Genomic DNA, 20,876 nt, shown 5'->3' with positions numbered 1-20,876 from the left:
TACCCACTACTATGCCTGGCGATATTAGGTTTTTTTGCAGAAGATGAGACTTAAGAAAAAGAAGAAGAAAAAAAAAAAAGGTGAGACTGATTGTACCAGGATTTCTAACGTTAACCTAAGGTGGCTTTGTGAGTAGCAGAGCTTGTCAAGCATCACTGATTTCACATGCAATTTTTTTTTTTAAATATAAAAAAAAGCAACAAATAAAGAAGAAAACGGGGAAAGCAATATTTCATTGTGTAATATAAATAATTCTTATTTATTTAAATGTACACATCTGTCTGTTTGATCTTTCCTTTTTTTCACATTGTCAGTTTTTTTATATATATTTTATATATATATATATATATAAAACTATCTGCCCATAGTTTCAGGTGATTTGATAAGTGTCTCCCTAAATCCTATGGAATCACAGTCTTTTTGAAAGGAAAGAAATTATTACAGCAATATGTAAATGTGCTAAGCTTCAGGACTCTCCCTGGTATAACCTTGTAGAAATCTATTTCCATTGTATTCATATTTTTTTTTTTTTTTTTGTGTGTGTGTGTGTGTAATTTTCATTTACTAAGTGAAGTCACTAAACACTAATGCTCATTAGAAGGAAAGGAAATCAAATCAAAAGCGAACCACAGCTCACTGTAAAATGTGCAACTGTTAAAGAAAATGGTAAGGTAATCCAAAATACTACAGTTTAAAAGCCATTGCTGTTATCCTTTAATTGGACTGCAGTTAATCTACAATTGAATTACCCTTTTTGTTTGGTTTTACTTTGATGTACAGAAGACTTCAATGACTCAGGAAAACACTGTTCAGAGCGACAAACCTTAGTGAGTCAGTGCTCCTTTGATATTTTACAAACTGTAAATCACAAACAGATTTTTCTTTACCCAGGCATGAATACTTCGCTTTACACACTCGTCATACAAAACACACTCTTGGCAGTATTGGAAGTGTGAATTATGACCTGGTCCCGTAGCGCGCAAAAGCCGAACCAGATCATCTTCCCATCTCCGTGAGTCCTGTCAAACTTTCAGAAGACAGTGGCAGCAGCACCAGAGTTAAGAGTACAAACAACACACGTCATTGTTTTGGGCTGAATGGCATTTTACTCTAATAAGATAAATCTATCTTTTTAAAACTAGTACATGGTCACTAGACGTGACTTACAGCAGTATAAAAGCTATTATGTAATTGTAATCAGTGTGTAACAGTGCACTGTGTAGATCTAATAAAATAATTTGAACACATAACCAGTGAAAATCTGGCAGCAGAAGAATGAAGAGTAATCTGATCGCATTAAATACAAGAAACCAATTATACACTTGTCATGTAAGATTCGTCGTCTTTCTGGCACTTCAAAATGTGCTTAGGGTTGCAAATGATGGCTTTAGTTCTCTCATTCATGTTTATATATAGATCTATATATCTATATAGATATATAGATATATATGGATTACTGCACCAGTCCTCTGTTTTGTATGAGTTTCAAGCAAAAAGCAATAATATCAATGAGTTGCATTGATTGGACTTGGAGTTCCATAAGGCACTGATAGGAGGGAACCACGTTGGCTCGTCCCATGACCAGTCCAGTCGTGTCGTCATTGCAGATTATCGTGCCGAGTCCGCCAAGGAGGATCTGGCTTGAAGCTCAATCCTCGTGATCCTGTGCCTTTCTTAGATACAGTCACAGTTGTAAGGGAAAATGGAAATGTTTCCTAAACCTGTGACAGCATAAAGAACAGAAGCATACATTGGGAAAATTAAGGTTTTGTTTTTCTGCAACAACTCGTGTTAAACACATGATTTTTATTATTTTTTTTTTTTGAAAGTCTGCAAATGTGGGAATTTTATTGTCTAAAATATCTTTTTTTATTAAGCTTGGTTTGAAACACTCAGCAACATTAAATATTTTTAACCATATTAACTACAAGAGGGAAAAAATACACCTTTTCTCGTCCATCCTAATCTGCTTGAACGCGACTGCACCAACACGGTTTGTGGGAAACAAAAGCAAACGACTCCCTCAGCTGTGATCAGATTTTGACTATTTGACGTACGTGACATCATCATCATCCAACCAAGCCTTGCCCACTTCAAACCAGTCAGAAGAACACAGAAAAAACAATACAGAGGCCTCTTGTGTAAACAATCAAAATGCAAGAGAAAAAAAAACAACAAAAAAAAAAGTGTGTGTTGGTGGATTCTTTAGTGAGAATGAGGAACTGATTGAGAAAATGTGTTCTGAAGGCAGTGAAAATCTGTTGACAAGTCACACTTTATGTCTGATGAGAGCACACATGCAAACAATCTGCTCAAATGCAAAATGAATATTTAATTGTGTGCTTATCAGTGCATGCTTATCTTTGTTCAGAGCAGTTCTGTAGTACTGCTGCAGAGTTGTACTCCAGCTTCTCACTAGCCTCTACTGATATTTTCTGTGCAGTTTTCCTGGAAGTAGTTATTTATTCAGTAGAAATGTATGTGGAAAAAGAGCCCACAGAAACAGGCCAGCGTGTTCTGGGGATCATTCAGAATGATGTGGTCTAGGTTTTTGGTATGGACAAGGTGGATGTTTTTTAAAGCTGCAAAACACTATTTATATTAGCGATGACTGTGTGCAATATGGTGGGGGTCGCTTGCAGTGATAAACCCTCAGAATTATCACACAACCCATATTCCTTTAGCACTAGATAGTTCAGCAGCTTTTGACTCCTTTCACTTGGTTTTCCCTTAGAATTCTTATAAATTATGACGGTGCCCACTGTTGCTTTAACCACTTGTTTGTGAATGCTTGTTTTTGCCACTTTGCACATTGCTGCCTTTTTGTTTTGTGTTGTCTTTTGAAGCCAGACATCACAAGAAAGAGGCGTCTGTCTGAGTATCTGAGGGTACTGCATCCAAACATATGCTGCTTTATCGTATGTTTCACTCTAAATGGGACCATCATGTAATAAATGATAATGGTAAAAGATAATGCTGTATTAAATAAACTAAAATTAGCAAGACTCTAAACTAATTAGGAACATTTTTACCGAGGTCATAAATGAAGGGAGAAGTAGGGTAATATCTCTGTAGACTTCTACAGTATATAGCTGGACTTCTTTTTTCTTTTTGCAACCTGCTGGTTATTAGTTATGTTTTTTATACATATATATAGTCAAGGGGTTTTACAAAATCTAATGTGGTTTGGAAATTCAATGCACTCTTTAATGTGCATTCTTTAACGCATGTGGAGGAATTTCTGAATTCCTCCACATATAGTGACAGTCACCTACAAAGTGACACAGGTGCTTGGCAACATTGCTTTTATATAGGAACATAACCAGAATCCAGCCACTCGCAAAGAGACGTGCCGCAGACTTGTTGGGTTAATCGGTACAGAGTGACTCTGACTGATTGCAATGTGTTGGCAATCTGACAGCAATTAATTGCAAACCTTCACCAATGTGTTCGAGAGTGACCACAGTCAGTCTGAGTAAGACTGAGAAAGGTTGGCTCCCATCAGGCAACCTGTGCAATCCTAGTGTGACTGAGCCATAAATGTCAAATTAAGTGAAGTATATAGATTTTTTTTTTTATAATTTAGGAGAACAAATCATATATATCAAACCGCAATCATAGATTCCTAAATATAAAAGTTTTTGGTATTGTTCCATAGCACAAAAGAACTCTAAACAAAAACTTGAATCTTTTGCAGTTGAGCTGAGCATTGCACAGTCTGACCTTGGGGTAAATTTGCTGGGCGGTCCAGTCCCGGGAAGATTGGCAGCTGTCTTGAATGTTTTGCACTTGTGAATAGTATCTCGCCCTTTAGAACGATGGGCTTCGAATTGTTTGGAAATAGACTTCCCAGATAGATGGGCAGCAACAACTGCATCTCTAAGATTATTGCTGATGTCTTTTTTTCTTTGGCATTGTGTTAACACACACCTGAATGCTGCCAAAACGTCTGCTTTTATAGAGGTGCTCACACTTGCTTATGATCAGTTAATCAAGTGTATTTGATTAGCAGCACCTGGCTGCTACTTAGCCTTTTAATTCCTGTGGAAACAGTAACAGGGCACTTAGTTTTTTCACGCACTGCTTTATTTTTGTTAAACAAATAATGACACAGTGTAATAGTCATGTGTTGTTTATCTAAGATTGTATTTACTTCATTTTGAGACTTGCTAAGAACCATTGTCATGTCCTGATACGTAAAACCTTAGAACTCAAAGAGGGCGTAATTGCTTTTTACTGTAAGCATATGTGTTACAGCACAAAACAAAGAACAGGATAAACTAGTAAGTTGATACGATCATGCACATAGCCCGAGGTGCTATCCACACAGCTATATGTTACATGGTATAAACAGTATCTCAGAATTTTAAAATTTGAGCGGGCGTGTGTGTTCTGTTTCGCCCAACATGACAACCACAAACAATTTCACAAGAAGCAGCTACATACCAAACACAGAGCTAAATAATTAACTGATATGGCGGGGAGCTAAATGATTCATCCCTCACAGTGCACGGGGGACCATGCGGACAGTAAGGAGAGGCGACATACCTCTAGATCTTAACGCTCTCGGTTCCGTATACGTTGTAGCCTTCTCTGTATGTGGCAAAGTTCTGGGTGTTGGTCGGGGGAGCCGGCTTAAAATTCTGGGCATTCTTGGCCATTTTCAGTCGTTTAGTTTCTTGTCGTGATTTATAACAGAACTCTATCAGAGCCACCATCATGGCCAGCCCCAGCCCTCCGACCAGAATATAGAAGACACCAGCCACATTGCTTAGGCTGAGAGCACTTGTCTTGTCCTGGGGGAAAGTGAATAACATCGTTAAGAGTTTTGCAGTGGAGCAAGGGCAGCAGAACAAAATGCAGCCTGCATCCTTCAAACTGAGCCTTGACTCAACAGTAAAACTGACTTAGTAGTAAATTATAATACAGCAGATTACTGATGCTACCAAAGGGAGTTTATGGTTACTAACAGCTACAAGCAGTACAAATTAAACATGTAATGAGGTGCTAAAGTTGTAATTTGGACTGAAATTATATTCCTATGTTACAAATTTATAAGGAGCGTCAGACTGCTAAAGTTAAACCATTCTCCTCTAAAGAAACTCTTAGCAATTTTTCTTTTCCTTTTTTACTGGTGAATGTAGAGCTACCCTGGTCCTATGCTTCATACATATAAAATGGCTTCTGCTCTTGACCACATAAGGAAGCTGGTCAGTATCGCATAGGTCGACAGCTGTGAAAATCCCTGTCCTTTCCACTAATGGCAACACTGTCATACAATACAGTCAAATTCATAGTAGATGAATGATAGCTTGATTAAAGAACACTATATCTCAAACCATTTTGCTGCTGTTTACCTACCAAACATATTCAATAAAATTTGTTCATTGGAGTTTTACTATTTGCAGTTTAACCCTATGAGCATGGAGGTACCATGAAGCTATCTAGCAACCCTAACCTGTAATCTGAGGCTTTGACTGGATCTCAGAGGGTTAAATAGTGGGTGTATTACATTCCTCGACTTCTTGTAATGTGCAAACAAACCCTCTAACCTCATCTGAAAGCAGCCACACGATTTAGAGGACACCCTACGGCGCTCTCTCCGCTTCGAGAAGTTGAATTTGTGTAAATCATCACAATAAGAGGCTTTGCTTGTTCATCACACCACAGGAGGCCAAAGAATCTAATAGACACATCTCGATGCAAACTAGTAACAACACAAATAAATCAAATTTTCATTAACAGTGTGGTAAATAGAAGCAGCAGCATAATGGTCAAAGTATCATGAATGTCAAGAATGAAAATGAGCAAAAATAGCATTTATCAACAACTATTAACTGCTGTGATTCAATCAAAAGAGTGTGTCTGAAAGGCACTTTAGAAACGTCCCCGCAGCATTATCATTACAGTTTTCACAAAAAAAAGAGAGAGTTCATGTTGTCAAAAAGTAGCTCATTTCTACAGTATAAAAAAAAAAAGGTGAATCTGGGGAAGCAGTGCCTTCAATTAAAGCCACCGTTAAGCTGAGTTACAGCTCGTGGCGGGAAAAACAGAAGAAAAGAAAGATTATGTGTGGCAAATAAACAGAATGCATACTATAGATGTTAGAGAAGTCTTGTCTTGCATATGAACAGTACGTCAAAATGCAATTTGGAATCAGTACAAAAGACCTGCAGCGACTGACCTTACTTCCAGAGTCCTTGGTTCCACATTCACCCTTATCGTACCACCATTTGTTTTTCAGCTTGTCTAAGATGCCTTGTTCACTGAGTTTCAATACTGCAAGGTTTACAGGAGTTCTTCACGTGGGAAATAACATAAATAACATTATATTATGTTATTTTATGTTATTCAACTTTTAAACTACTACATACTTTACAAAGCGATAAAGCAGGGCACCTGGCTATTCAACATCACAAAGAGCAGGCATTCTACCTATTACCTTTAAACCCCTAGTCTAAAGCCAGGACCTACCCATATCGCTTTGAGTAATCGGCAGACGCTGTTCATAGGGCGACAAGCAGGTACGCGAAGTACGATCTGCAAGTCTGCAAACGTCAAAAAAAAAAACAAAAGCACCAATGGCGCATTGGTTTTGGGGGTGAGTAGTCACAGAGGCTTTCAGTACAGCATCTAACAAGTTCGTTCCTACATGAGCGTTGTCTTAACAAACAGAAAAATCTAAGCAGACTACCTTTGCATGTGCAGTGTCAGTATAATCCTGTGATGGCCAATGCAGCTGTCACTGCACTGACAACAGTCAATTCTGGCGGTATTACAACCAATTTCCTATTCAAGCAGCTGTGCCCAAAAGTGAAAGCCTAATTAATTCTCGCATGTTCTATCCTGACATATCGCTAAGAAAACCTTATCTTCCAATTACACCAGATTAGTGTCAGATGAGTGTGTCCCAACTAAACTGCACGGTGCTGCAGGACTAAGCTCAGAAGAGTCAGTGGAATAACTCATCTCGTATTTGCCTGTAGCTGCACAAACTGACGTTTGACACAGCTGTTTCCTGCTGCATTGCTTTTTCTAGAAGCTATATCATGGTATTGTAATATTGTATGTCAATATAAATTTGCATAATATTCTATTGGGGTATATTTCCTTGGGGGGGAAAAAAAGAAATGCAAAGCTTGATAAAGATCACATTTTGTAGTCATATTATAACTATATTTGTTTGGGTAAATCTCTCTGTGAGAGCAAAAAGCAAATTGGAAGGAAAGAAAAAGTGGATCAATAAATTAGTGACCTGACGACTCCCTGGGAACAATGTTCCCCGGGGGGATCACTGCAATGCATAATGCACTGAGAGAAGATTACACCACTATATATCCCTCATCGTCAATCTGGAGAAACAGACTGTGAAGACCATACCATTGTCTTGGCTTGGATAGACATTGATTAACAATGCAATTACCCTGTAACATGCTCTGTGTCTGAAACTCAATCTAGGCTGCGCTGTGTTGTGCCTGAGGGCAAGAAAGAGCAGTGTTAACTGTGTGTGCATGCAGCTGTGTGCACGTCTATGTGCATCTCCTGATGTCGGCTGGAGCATGTAGTTGTGAGCGGGACGGGGCCAGGCGATTCACTGGTTGGAACACAGCGCTTCAGGTTGCTTTATTTCCACCTAATCAGACCTTTCCACTGAGTCCTGGAGAGCCAAAACAAGCCAGGAAACAGACAGACGGCGCGTACCTGTGCATGATAATAGATCAATGGCACCACAAGAGGCAGGTGCTTTCAAATGCTCTCAGCAGCACAGGGAGGCTTCCTGATCTCACTGACTACACAATATTGCAGTGTTAGTGACATATTGAAGAAAGATGTGACTTCTGAACAATACTTTCCAGTAATGAAACCTCCTTTTTTTTTTTTTTAACTTTATTTGATATATGCCTCATGAAGCCTCTTGTGGTGATTCCAAAAGTGAATTGCTGCTGCTTACCTGCTCATTGTAGTCCAAGCCAATCCATGACAAATGACAGAGTGCACAGACACAATCTGCACTTCATGGGATCCTGCAGCTTGACTATAATGTCACCAGTTACCCGACCTATACCATCATATGTGCGCTGACAGCATCATTTGTCATTAAAATGACCTGCATTTTAAAAGATGTAATGCTCATGCCTTATGGTCTATGTAACCTGGTGAATGTAGCACAATGCTTAATGGCACATAGGTCTAAGTGGCATTACACTAAACTGCCACGGAAAAGTCATCCATCATTTAACCACATGTAAAGATGGTGCGATCTGATGGTCAAAAAAGGGTCACAGCTGGGTTATTAATGTGTTCAATTAGAACCACATGTAGTGGAACCAAAGCACAGGTTGTTTATCAGATCTCCTAATAAAAAGTCTTTTTGTTTAATTAGACTTCTCACGTTTGCCTGCAATGCTTAGTCCCCTCAAGACGCCGCTGTTCCCCTTGCTTTCCTGTTGGCCTCTGCTGAGCATCCGTTTAGAGTGTCTTTAAGGTGAATTGGCTTTTAAGTTCACGGGTTGTGGTCCACTGTCACTGATGTGAAGCAATAGTGTGGCCATGTTTTACAGGATTAGCAAAACTCACCTCACCTACTTCACCTAAATGGAAGCCTTTTAAGTTCAGTGTCACTGGAAAAGTCTGTTCTTGAATTAGACCAACTGGCAACACTCATCATCACAGCTACCTTAAATAAAGCCTTAATGTCTGAGACTAGGTGATCTGTCCTACACGTGAGTCAGGGTGAATAAACAAGGCTCAGTCTCTCACAGCGGCAGGGGAGACATGTTTACACTTTTCTTCTTAAATTTTCCAGCAAATACTAGGAAACATATGTCCTAAGTCACATTTGTACTCTTTTCTGTGTAGAGGATTACAGTCAACATCCACAAAATATTTTTCTGTTGGTTAAGCAAGAGCTCCTTAGTTTGATCTGAGCTGGTAAGCCGTCTGGTCAGACTGTGGGTAAATTTGGTAATCTGCCTTGGGGGCAGCAGCAGGTTGGTTGGGGGCAGACATTTGGTTTGGTTCTGGTTGATTTGCCGTAACAGCCTTGCCGATTACTCTGCACTATGGTACCCGATTGTGGTGACATCGAGGCTGACCTTGGAGTCACCTCCCCCGCTGCCGCACTCTCCCTTGTCGTACCACCATTTGTTTTTCAATTTGTCCAAGAGGCCTTGCTCATTCAGTTTTAAAACTGCCAGGTTAACAGCATTTCTTGAAACGATAAAACATAACTTGTAAGAAAATGCACAGGTCCGTGAGAAATCTAATGCAAGGTAATAATTGTACTAAGCATCATAGTAATGGTTAATGGTAGAAAGACTACCACTGTCAAAGCAGGGGCTTATGCACAGAAAACTATCCGTTAAATCAGAATGGTCTAGGAAAGGACAAATTTTTTTAAAGAATTTCAGGGATATAGAGAGATAAGAAAGGCTCATATGAGGCAGAGACAGTGTTAAATCTTGGAAAAGGTGGCATAAAGGAATACGTAGTTTAGAACTGAAGTGTGCGGGATGGGGACACTTGTCATTGAGAAGAAAAGTAACAACAACAAACATCATGCAATTAACATTCGTCACAAGTGACAGCGCAGCTTTTAAAGGCTAAATTGAAAAACCATTGAACTGTTAAATTAAAAGTGACAACACAACAGTCAGGTAGGACAGCACACGGGACAGAAGGAGAGATCGAAGGAGAGAGAAAAGCAGTAAGAGAGACATAAATATGGAATTATTGTTAGCTTTAGCCTCATTATCTGGATTTGATTGTTCTACTATAAAATAGCAACTCTTTAGATATACAGCATAAATATCATTAATTAACTTTTGTATCCAAGTGCATTGAAAGGCATACAACCGTTACCTCTGTGTCCATAAAAAAAAACAAGAAGAGGAAGAGAAGAGAATGACAACAGGGGGACATCAGGGTAGGTGGAATACTATAACAACATAGGGGATATTGTTATATTATTCCACCCACCTTAATGCTGAGCCTTTGGGCGTCGCCACACCGTAGCCTTTCGAGTCGAGGTTCCCGCCAACCTTCATGGTGTCGCACGGCTTCCGCTGCTCGATGTACTCGTTCATGGTGGATTCGAGGAGAAAGGCGAACTTGCCCTTCGACTTTCGTACCCGGGCTACGCCATCGGGCGTGGTCTTAACAAACACCGAGGGTTCGGCCGATTTCATGTACGACCACATCTTCTCGTAAACTGCTATTTTGGATCGCTGCGCAGAGAAGAGAGGGAGAAAAGAAGCAGTTCAGAAAGGCGAAAGCCACACGTGTGCAATGGATTTTGTCAGATTTTTGTGCTTCGTGATCGTATCATTTTAAAATGGCATTGTGAAGTATTTATAGACATCTTGGAAAGTAATTGTGTGATATCTTTAAATACTTCCAGGGAATGGAGCTGGCAGACCTTTATGAGATCGTGAAGTACAAGAATGTACAAAATCCATTTCTTTTCATCAGCATACTGTAAATGTACTCTTTAAGTATGTCACTTGAAATCTGCTGAATGGAAAGACCAGTTATGCATAAAAAAGATCTTTAACAATTCAAATGGAGTGAATTGTAGGTGATGATCAGTCTATTCCAATAACTCGCACAGGCCTCGGATCCGTTTGTTGAAAGTTCAGCCTCAGTGCACTGAGCCCGAGTTTATAGTCCTAATTTAACTTGTATAACTTATTACATTCATTTATTTCAACAACACTGCTAATGAAATATCTCAACTGTGACTGTGCACTGTAGAAGAAGCAGGAGAAGCGAACAACACGGCAACTCATCACAAAGTGACAAAGATGAGCATTTTACCAGCGCCCGCAGACAGGCTTAGTGAGCCTGTAAAATCTGGGGGAGTTGGGTGCTATCTATAATAAGCATCAATTAAATTATTCAATGCCGCTGGATTTATTTTGGCATAGGCATTTCACACATCCTGGTGTGATCCTGGTCCAAGCAATGATGAGCCATACTTTCCAAGTGCCGCTGTGTGTGCTGAAGATTGGATCCCGCATTAAAAAAAAAATACTCTTTCTTTAAAGCAAAGGCCAGAAAAAGGCAAAGAGGCTGGCAAAAAAGAAAAAAAAAAATCATGAATTTGCATATGCAATTTAGATATAGCACTTGATACACCAATGTCAACCAGAGATACTTCACTGTGGCCTTTTTATTTGTACAATCTCATACCTCAAATCATTAGCTTAACAACAATGAATAATGTATGATGTTAGTCAATTTAGATAATAAGACTGTATCTGGGTGTAAAGGGAGTCAGACCTGCTTTAAACTATAATACTTACATGTGCCATTTTCTTAACATGTCTTAAAATGGTACTTTTTAACCACACTAAATGACACTTTATTTCTTTTAGTGTTTTTTGGACTGTTTGTTGCACCAAAAAAAAGCATTGATTTATATTTGATAGATTCAGCATGCTTAATTGAAAAGATAATGCCCATAATTGTTAGTTGTACAGCTTGCTAAAGTTAGGAATGCAACGTAAAAGTAAAGATCAAACGCATCAACCCCTCATCAGTACACAGGCCTTGAATTGGTAACACCCCCCCCCCCCCACCCCCCCACAACAAAGAACAAATCCATCTCTGATTCATCTCTGTTAATAAACAAAAGCATTAACCTTGACTTAACCAAAGTGCTTTACTTGCTTTATGTAATCATATACAATTTGTTTGCTGGCATCTGTCACAGTGCAACTGGGCCAGGGGTGAGGATGAAATGAGACAACAGCGTAACAAATTAAAAAGCCTGCATAAAAAGCTGTAACGATAGCCACTCTCCTTTAATTCAAACACATCAGATGAGGGTAAATAGAGTTAGATGTAATATATTTGACAACAGCCATGTTCAATGTCTTCAGTTTGCATGTGTCAGACAGCGTGAGAAGGATGCTAGTTTTGGAGGACATTTCCCCAAAGACACTGGGCTCATCTGCTCAGCGGTGGGAGAGCTCCAGACGCCTCCTAGAATGAAGAGAAAAGAATGGATCTGGGCATTGATTACTGACGACAGAGTGTGCTGCCTCAGTGCTTTATGAAGTCAATTCATCAATAGCAGGACGGGGAGTGGGGACCGAGTGCGACCAAAACCTAAATAGGCTGGTTTCACTGCTTCTACTAAAGTCGCCAGAGAGACGCTTAGAGCAGACACAGATAGAGAAAATAAGACACAGTGAGAAAGCCCAGCAGGGAAAGAGGGACATTTGATTATTGTCTGCTGGTGCACAAATGTACATACTGGCAACACATTGGCACGTACAGTGCACCCACATGAGCACACCACTAAGAGCCTACTTTCATCTCCCTCCCAATGTAATCATTCACATTCTCATCTATGGTGGTCATTTAAAATTCAATTAGGGAATAATGACCGTAAAAGCCCATAATCAATGAACAGACAATTTGTAGAGCAATTAAATACAGTCATAAATACAGATTTATACACGTGCCACGCCTTCACACTATATAATAACCCTGTTAGAATATACTACTGTGTCCTAAATGAGTTGACAGCGAATGGCTGCATTTGATGCCTACTGTAAACATGACTCTGTGTTGGGCTCCATACAGATGTCATAACCTTCCTCCCCTGGATGTCTATTAAATTACTAAGATCAATCACAATGTTCCTCTTTTTTTATAATGGAGTACCTAAGTAGTCAATCTCAGCCTACCCTCCTACCTACCTAAGCCACATTGTTACATCATCTGTGTAGGTGTTCATCCTGCAAATCTGTCTGAAGCTGTGAGTTTCCTGCATAAATATAAGCTCAGGTCTGTTATTTAAGCCTGCTGACCTATGAAGAGACATAAAAAGATCAGGATTTTCCCTGAGTAAGTCCCAGTTAGAGGGAAAAATGGTTGTTCTTTTAGCTCTGTTAGTGAGTCTCCACTAACTCTGGTGGATTCACTGTTTATGGATCGCATTTTCCCAGTAGGGCTTGAACATTAAAACACTGTAGTTGCTAGTAAATGACTCATATGCTAAGATATTCTCTGTGTTGCAATATAAGACAAGATATTTAATTAAAAGGGTATCCAGCCAGTAAATGTTGGCCCGCATCATTAATAATTAAATGGAAGTATTGTTTTTGTTGCCTTAATGGAAGCTGACATTAGAAAACCAGATTTCAACTCTAAGTTTGAATAAAAATGTCTTTAAAAGATAATGTTGTGATTTTTTTGGAATATAAATGAAAGAATGTTACAATAATTAAATACCAGCCTCACTTGAAGATCTTTGTTTTTTTTTTTTTTCCTTTTTCTGTTTTTTTTAGAAGAGCTGTTAAGCTCTGGTAAAATAATAATTTCTTAGAACAAGTGTTGTAATAAACAGTAATTGATCTTAGAGTACAAAATGTGGTTATTTAAAAACAAAAAAACAAAAAAACAACAATGACTGGTGAAGAACATGTTTCACTGAGATTGCAGAAGCTGGTGAAAGATCGTCTTCTTTCGATTTACATAAGTCTTAAAAAAAAAAGACCCTGTTTTTTTAATCTGCCACTGGCCACTATTCCACCTTAAACTGCTTTGGAAGCTACAACAAGATTTTCCTCTCAATCTAATCAGGTTAGCCTGTAGGTATCTCTTTGCAGTCTAGAGAAGAATGCCTATTGGCCTGAAAACACTCTTTAAAGCCTCCTGTGATGCAGAAGAAGAGAAACAAAAGACAAGCAAGATTTGCATTCCTGCATTTTGAAGATCATTACCAGTAAAATCATTTGAACATGTTATTATTCCAGCATCTCCAACAATGTCATTGAAATGTCCAAGGAGAAACAACAAGTGATTAAAGTCCAAAGTCAAAGAAACTGATCTCTCTGTTCTAAATAACCGCTTAATCCGTATTGATTCGGAATTACGCTGCGTTTCCAGGATGCTGTCCACCGCCCTTCGAACCGCAACCTGTTTTTTATTCTTCCGTCGGCATTGCCGGCTGCTTTCATTATAGCCTCCCCTGCATACGCTCCACTGCTTGTGTATCTTAAAGGCCATCTCCAAACACCCACCACTACATTTCATTTGACTTTACTTCACTTCCATTTTGTTTGTAGACATCACCACTTTCCTCCAATATCCTGTATGCCAAGACTACCTGTATCTCAAGTATGCAGAGATGAAAGTTGAGGCTCTGGGGGTGTACTTTGTCATTGAAGTGCCACATGCTACACCCTGAATACCAACTGCTCGTCTTTGATGCTTGTTGCCGGACTCCAGTAACTGCTCTCACGCCCGCTGTTGCTGCTGATCTAATGTTCGACCGGGCCCTCTGAGGATGGCGCTTTCCCTCTGAGGTTATGCCTATCTTGCATTAGACACTTTTGTCAGCTTTCTCTTTTATGAAAACAGCCTCTAATCTTTATAGGAGCCACCGCTTTACCCAGCACTGTACTGAAACACAAAGTGACAAGAGCTCAGGGAGTTGTGTTACAATGTGCTGCATATGATTGCGGGGCAACCTAAGAATTTCTTGCATAAATCTCCTTGACTACTCTTCTTCATGCTACCCTGCCCAAATGCAGGTCTATTCCGCATAAAAAAAGCTACTTATTAAACATTGCGTTAGACCTTGCCGAAGCTAGTGTGTCTGTGCCACGGCAGCTGAGACGTGAAATTGATTTTCATGCTTAGTAAAATGCATTGGTGACTGCACTCAAGCGGCTGTTCTCATCTCCAACACACCTGCAGATCAGTAAGATGCATGATGTTTGCTCTTGAGGCTCGGGGGGTAATGTGCAGTCTTATGAGGACAATAGAAAACAATGCTGCACTCTCATTTCTCCGTGCAATTATCATTCTTTCATTATTACACTGTTAAATGAGGTGCATGAAGGGACAGCAGTGTGGTTGTCTTTGATGGTCTCACCCCAGTCTTTACACATAATTAAACAGCCACATCAGCTCATTTTATCATCCCAGCCATTATTATGATCCAGCTTCTGCTTCCATGTACATTTCAAAATGTAACCGAGCCAAGCCTTTCTGATGGAATAAAACCTCATCAAGAGGATAAACATGGCCTCGCTGGTACAACTCATCATTTTCTAATCACCCAAAACCCAAATATTCAAATGGCTGCATGAAAAGATCCATGACAGGAATTCAAATGATGAAACAAACCACAGTGGAGCACCAGAGCATGACAGCTGCTGTGTTGAGGAAGAGCATTACAAAGCTCGAAGCTATCCCGCACTGTCTCAAGGTAAAGCAGCACACGGGCTGGGAGACAGAGGAGAAGAGAGGGTGCCCAAACTAGCAGGGTAGTCTTGGGAAGAAGAGCCAAGAACGGGCAGAGGCAGTGCCAAACGCCTAGAGCCAGTCAGGCTTCCACTGGGCACGTCAGCGGGCTCCCTGGCCAGCTGTCCTATAGCTGGTTGTGAGCAGCAGAATCGGGGCTTTCTGGGGGATGGACTCTTAACACTGAAAATTCCTCTACAGCTTTTCTAAAATTTCCATCATAGATGCACACAGTGATGGCAGTATTTTCACTGTCAGCTCTGTTATCAGCCACTGAGAAAAACAGCCTAGGAGGGATGTCTGAACTGCAATAGATAATGGGATAATTCATTTGATATTAATACATTGAAATCACATAGGAGTTGGAGAGCTTGGCAGCTTATTATAACAAGCAATAGTTTTTTTCTGTACTTTTTTGTATTAGAAAAGAAAATAGTATTTTCCAGCAGTGTTCTCCCTGTCAGGGAGCTCTGGAAAAGAAACCAGGTGAAATCATAAAAAATTCAAGGCCAGCGGTGTCAGATATGATGGCATATGTCTTGTTTGAAACTTTGGACTTGATTTAAAATTTCCAGCTGGTTGATGCCGTATGGGTCTAATTAAGCCTGAATGTATTTCCTGAAAACAGATCTGAAATAGAACTTGAACTCCTATTAATCAGTGTGTTTTTTTCCTTGTCAGCTTTCTACAGCTTTAATTAAAAGTCCCTTGGATTAGCGGCTCACACATGTCATTTCCTATTTGAAGACTCTGGGATGTATCTAGGACGCTCATTATACAGAATACAAGAAAACTCCGACTTCCCGACCACTTCTCACACTGTTCCTACCAGCAGACCTCTGCTGGCTCTATTGTCAAACTGGAAGCCTAATTTGTAATTGGCATCCATCACGTCTCCGACACAAAGGCGTACAGTACACTGTTTACCCACCTGTGCCGCATCTCTGGTGAAAGGGAAAGTGATGACAGATTTATGAGGTGTTGCAGAGAGAATAAAAAAGATGCGGCCATGTGCCACGTTTCCTAGAATATGCGGCGTTACCTTCGAGTACGCCCTTTTATAAACAGCCCCGGAGTTTGCAGACTTGAAACAAAAGGATTTCAAACATTAAGCTGCGCAGACGCTATCTTTCCCCACTTTGTCTAAAAAAACCACAGATTTGACTCTGTATTTTGTTGTTGTGAGCAACGCAACCCAGGGGTAATACAAATGAAGTGTTCTTTCTGCCAACAGGCTGCAGCTGTGAAACATATGAATTGTTTCTCTCCTGCTGATGAGTAATGAGGGAGCGTAAGATAAAAGACTGTCATATTGCCTTTTCGTCATCACAGGCAGAGCGCTGTTTCATTAATTCTTGGACTGCTAGTGTAGCCACAACCATGAGCTAAGCCATCTCTGCATTTCACATCAGAAGGTCGATCACCTTAGATATGAGCGCTAACTGCTGCATAGTGAGCATGCGGTTGCCTTTCAGAGACTAATACACTTTTGCATCAGATTTGAGTTAATTTATGATCTAATTGCCGGCTTAGTCCCTCACGCCGACGGCCGTATTGCTTATTGCATCTAAAATGTCTTTCAGACCGCTCTGTTTGACCTACAGGGCTCTTCTTCATCAGGTCCAATTTGCCTGCCATGGCCAGCTAGCTAATTATACTTCATGAACTGACCCTTCTGAGTTTGAGTCTGATGTTGGTGCTTTGATTAGCCTCCTGTTTTTATCACCTCTGAGTCTTCCATGTTGTTATCACGCTTTCTGCTGACAGGCCCTGTGCCTCAAGGTTGCACACTGCAGTAGTACTGCATAAATTTCACGTTCATGTCATAAGAGTTCAAGAACTGCTTCTGTGTCAACACGCCTCATTTGGAGCAATCTTGCACAGGTCAAGAGTGCTGCACTAAAGGTACAAAATGGAAAAGTTATGAGGAGGAGTTTATCAAGGACATTACACAGAGTAGATTTCATGATTCAGTACGCCTGAGTGCAAAATATTTAAACCAAATGCATTATTTGCCATTTGAGCTGAAAGAAAAAGGAGCCACTGGCTGATTAGTGTGATGCTGTGTGTGTGTGTTTGTGTGTGTGTGTGTGTGTGTGTGTGTGTGTGTGTGTGTTTCCTGGCACTACTCACCCTAAAGAACTCTTTTGTGGAGCCTGAGTCTAGAGTGCCATATGCTATCTCTGTCTGCTTGGCCAGATCTTCAGCACTTTCTATAGGAGAGACCATTCTTTCTACTGTCAGGAAGGCAGCCAGGTTGGCTGTGTAGGAGGAGATGATGATGAGGGTGAAGAACCACCACACACCACCAACGATACGACCTGACAGAGACCTGCGAGAGAGGGGTTGATGACAGGGAAACACGGAGTGTAATTACACAGTGGCATTTGGTGGCCATCAACCCGCTAAGATCTACCAGTTGTGTTTAATGTACCTAATTGCATCAGTCATCAGAATTTCCATGTAAATCATTAACAACAACCTGGTGCTGCATCAGCGCTCTAAAACAGCACATTTCCATGGAAAGCAGTGCAAGTTGTTTAAATGTACTATAATCCAAGTCTTTAATTGAGTGTGAAACAATCGGGGTCAAAAGTCATTTCATGGCCGGTAGACCGTATTGATCCGTCTATTATGGTGATGAATATTATATCTTACACACTGACAAACTCAATTGGACATATGATACCTGCAATAAACGTAAAACTAGTAGAAGTAATGAACACATAAAGGAGAAGGACAGGAAAATAAAGATCCCTGATGGACCCGTGATGTTAAAATTTCATGTAGCAGTCAGATTTGTTTTCTACTTTCCTCTGCTGTGTCTACTGGAGCTGACCCACCTGGGGGAGATGTCACAGCCCTGCTGCATGAAGGCGCCCAGTGAGAACCAGAGTGAATTGAAGATGCCAAAGTCATTGGGAGGGTCAGGGGGAGTCTGAGGGTCTTTGGTCTCATCCTGTTCCTCGAGGTTCCACTCATAGGGACTAAACCGACTGACCAGGAAGAGGACCACGCTCACCCCGATATAGGCAAACACTATACACATCCAGATTTCATAGGCCAGAGGGTCCAGGAAGGAAAAAACACCAGGCTTGGACTTTTGCGGCTTCTTTATCATAATGGAGATGCCCAAGCTCATAAACGGCTTGGAAAAGTCTATCACCTCTTCTCGCACCAGAGTAATGGTGAGAGGTGCAATGGCTATATCTGCTCTCTGGAAACAGGGACATGCACAGCAAGTGTTAGTTATGACCTGCATAAAGAAAGAGGTTATTTTTAAATATTTGAATGGCTGGAGCTGAGGGGATTTAAAACAACAATTTTATCACATATTATACACGTTCTTTCCATAAATGAGCCACCACATTTGAAGACAGGCTGCAAAATGCACACACACAGACACATACACACACACAATCACACACGGAAAGAAAGCACAGTCACATTTGCGCTGTGTGTTTTGTCATGACCTGGGATATTAGCCAATGCTTGGAACACTAAATGAATCAAAATAAACAGAACTGTTTGCAATCAAACACAAAGCAAAATTAAGTGTTAAGTGTGTGCGCTAATTAGAACTGTTAACTTTTAATTTGCAAAATGTAAACAGGTTGCTGTATAGAGAAATCTGCAAGCCCTCCCTGTGTACACTTCATCACATGGCATTCAGCACGCTGGGTTTCCCAAACAGTTTATTCTGGCATTAGCTCCCCCCCCCCCCCCCCCAAGCTGTTTCTCTTTATCTCTCTCCTTTGCTCTGTTGCTTCAATCACATTATATTATCAAAACACATCCATGGAGGTGGTGCTGCCTTTTTAGAAATCACAATGGGTTTCTCTGTAAAGGCAGAAGAAAATAATTAATCATGTTCAACAGTGTTCCTGCAGCTTGTGTGTGTGTGTGTGTGTCTGTGTGTGCGATTAATTAAATAACTGCTCCTCTTCAAAGGAGACAATACGTAGAAGACAATTCTTTGTATTTGGCCCGCATTGTCTTCTTTGCAGCGAAACCGAGAACACGTTGGATTGAAGCAGCGCGAGGCAGAAAGTGTTTCTTACAAGGTCAGCCGAGGAGCAACACAAATAGAGCCAATAAACACGACTGTTTTCTTTGCCCTGTCAACACAACATTGTGAGGAGCTATAACCATTTAATCCTGGTGCGGGCGTAAGCAGCACTCAATCAATGGTGAGGGAAACAAAGCAATAAAGAGCAGCCTCAGGCCTAACCTTTAAAAGACAACTAAAATCAAATTAATTTACTGGTCAAAAGGTCAAAATGTGCAAAACTATTAGTCCCGGCCCACCTGCTGGAAAATTACAGGCCTGGAAAGACTTGACAGAAATGTGATTGGGAGATTTTTTTTTTCTTTTTGCCCCCCCCCTTCCATCTGCAAGGAGTGGACTTTTCCCATTTGAAAGATAATTTGGTGGCGATAGCACATCAAACCAGGCAATCTCTCAAGCTGATAGTTAGGAAATTGAACAGATGAGGAAGCCAAACCCTCATGCATTTTGCATTTGGCCCCCACTCAACTGTTGTGGCCTCGAAGAGGGGTTAATGGGTCAGTGGGGGTGGATAGGGTGGGGTAATTTTGGAACGCTTGAGGTGTCGCACGGGCCCGAGCGCTGTCAGATGTAAAACACGGTGTGACCCTTCGCTAATGCGAGAGGTTCAACATTTATGGAGCGCTCCACATATGGATCTTGTTGCTCCAAACCGCAAGCCACAATTTAGCTGTTGATTCTAAAGCAGATTTTCTCAGCTGTGAATTTACAATGTGGCGTATTCATCATACACATGAAACATTGAGCGTAATTACACAATCACTTCAAAGGCATACAATCTTTCATTCATCAAAGTGATCACAGTGTGTTTGCCATATGGACTCCTTGTTTTCCTTCTACCTACCTCGGTATCGCCTGTAAGAGAGTTACGATTTTCAGGCTAAAGCAAAGAGCATTAATTGCAATGAACAGCACTGAGAAATGATTTCATTTTCTCCGTCTCAAGATGATCACCAACTCCCCAATGCTTGAGGCTGCATTTGACAAATTCACTCACAGCTGAGCTTCCTGGGACAACATTAGGCTTTGCACTGGGCAAGAGCTGATGAGTTCACAATGGGTTGGTGGTAACCTTAAGACAGAAAAATGAGATCTCCTCTCATGTTGAAGTTCCTTGCAAACTGTCATGTAATCAGTGAGACTCCCAGTACTCACCCCATAGACCAGTTCACCCACCATCCCGTTCCACGTCTTGGTCTCAGGGTCTCGGGCTCCGTACTTTCCATCCATTACTATAGACAGTTTGTACTTAATTCCAACATGTTTGGCAATCTCAGATGCTAAATCGACGCAGTAGCCTTCATATCTGTCATTCCCCTCCAGATGAAAATAATTTTTCTTGTACATCACATAAGGAGCTTCCTGTTGATTCAAACACACACTGGTTTATTCACTCCCATGCCCTTGCACAGATTCCATTATACAGATGTATGCATACATGCTCTCACATAAATCCATGCGCACACACACACACACACACACGCACGCACGCACGCACGCACGCACGCACGCACACAGAGAATGAGAAACTGCTATAACCACATCC

General features: G+C 40.7%; 1 protein-coding gene across 1 annotated transcript in view; it reads right to left on the bottom strand.

Annotated features, from left to right (window-relative positions):
- Positions 1 to 537: 537 nt before the first annotated feature.
- LOC115786450 (glutamate receptor 3) overlaps positions 538 to 20,876 on the bottom strand; it is an 87,647-nt gene continuing 67,308 nt past the window's right edge. The window contains exons 10-16 of the mRNA XM_030738599.1: positions 20,486 to 20,692; positions 18,105 to 18,478; positions 17,395 to 17,593; positions 9,979 to 10,226; positions 9,096 to 9,210; positions 4,549 to 4,796; positions 538 to 1,721 (exon numbers count right to left, since the gene is read on the bottom strand). Coding sequence (XP_030594459.1) covers positions 4,551 to 4,796; positions 9,096 to 9,210; positions 9,979 to 10,226; positions 17,395 to 17,593; positions 18,105 to 18,478; positions 20,486 to 20,692 — 1,389 coding nt within the window. The 3' untranslated portion in view covers positions 538 to 1,721; positions 4,549 to 4,550. The remainder of the gene's footprint in view (positions 1,722 to 4,548; positions 4,797 to 9,095; positions 9,211 to 9,978; positions 10,227 to 17,394; positions 17,594 to 18,104; positions 18,479 to 20,485; positions 20,693 to 20,876) is intronic.

This window comes from Archocentrus centrarchus, chromosome 10 (assembly GCF_007364275.1).
Source record: "Archocentrus centrarchus isolate MPI-CPG fArcCen1 chromosome 10, fArcCen1, whole genome shotgun sequence".
Classification (NCBI taxonomy): Eukaryota; Metazoa; Chordata; class Actinopteri; order Cichliformes; family Cichlidae; genus Archocentrus; species Archocentrus centrarchus.
The sequence above is the reverse complement of the archived record's forward strand: the minus strand, read 5'-3'. Positions and strand labels throughout refer to the sequence as shown.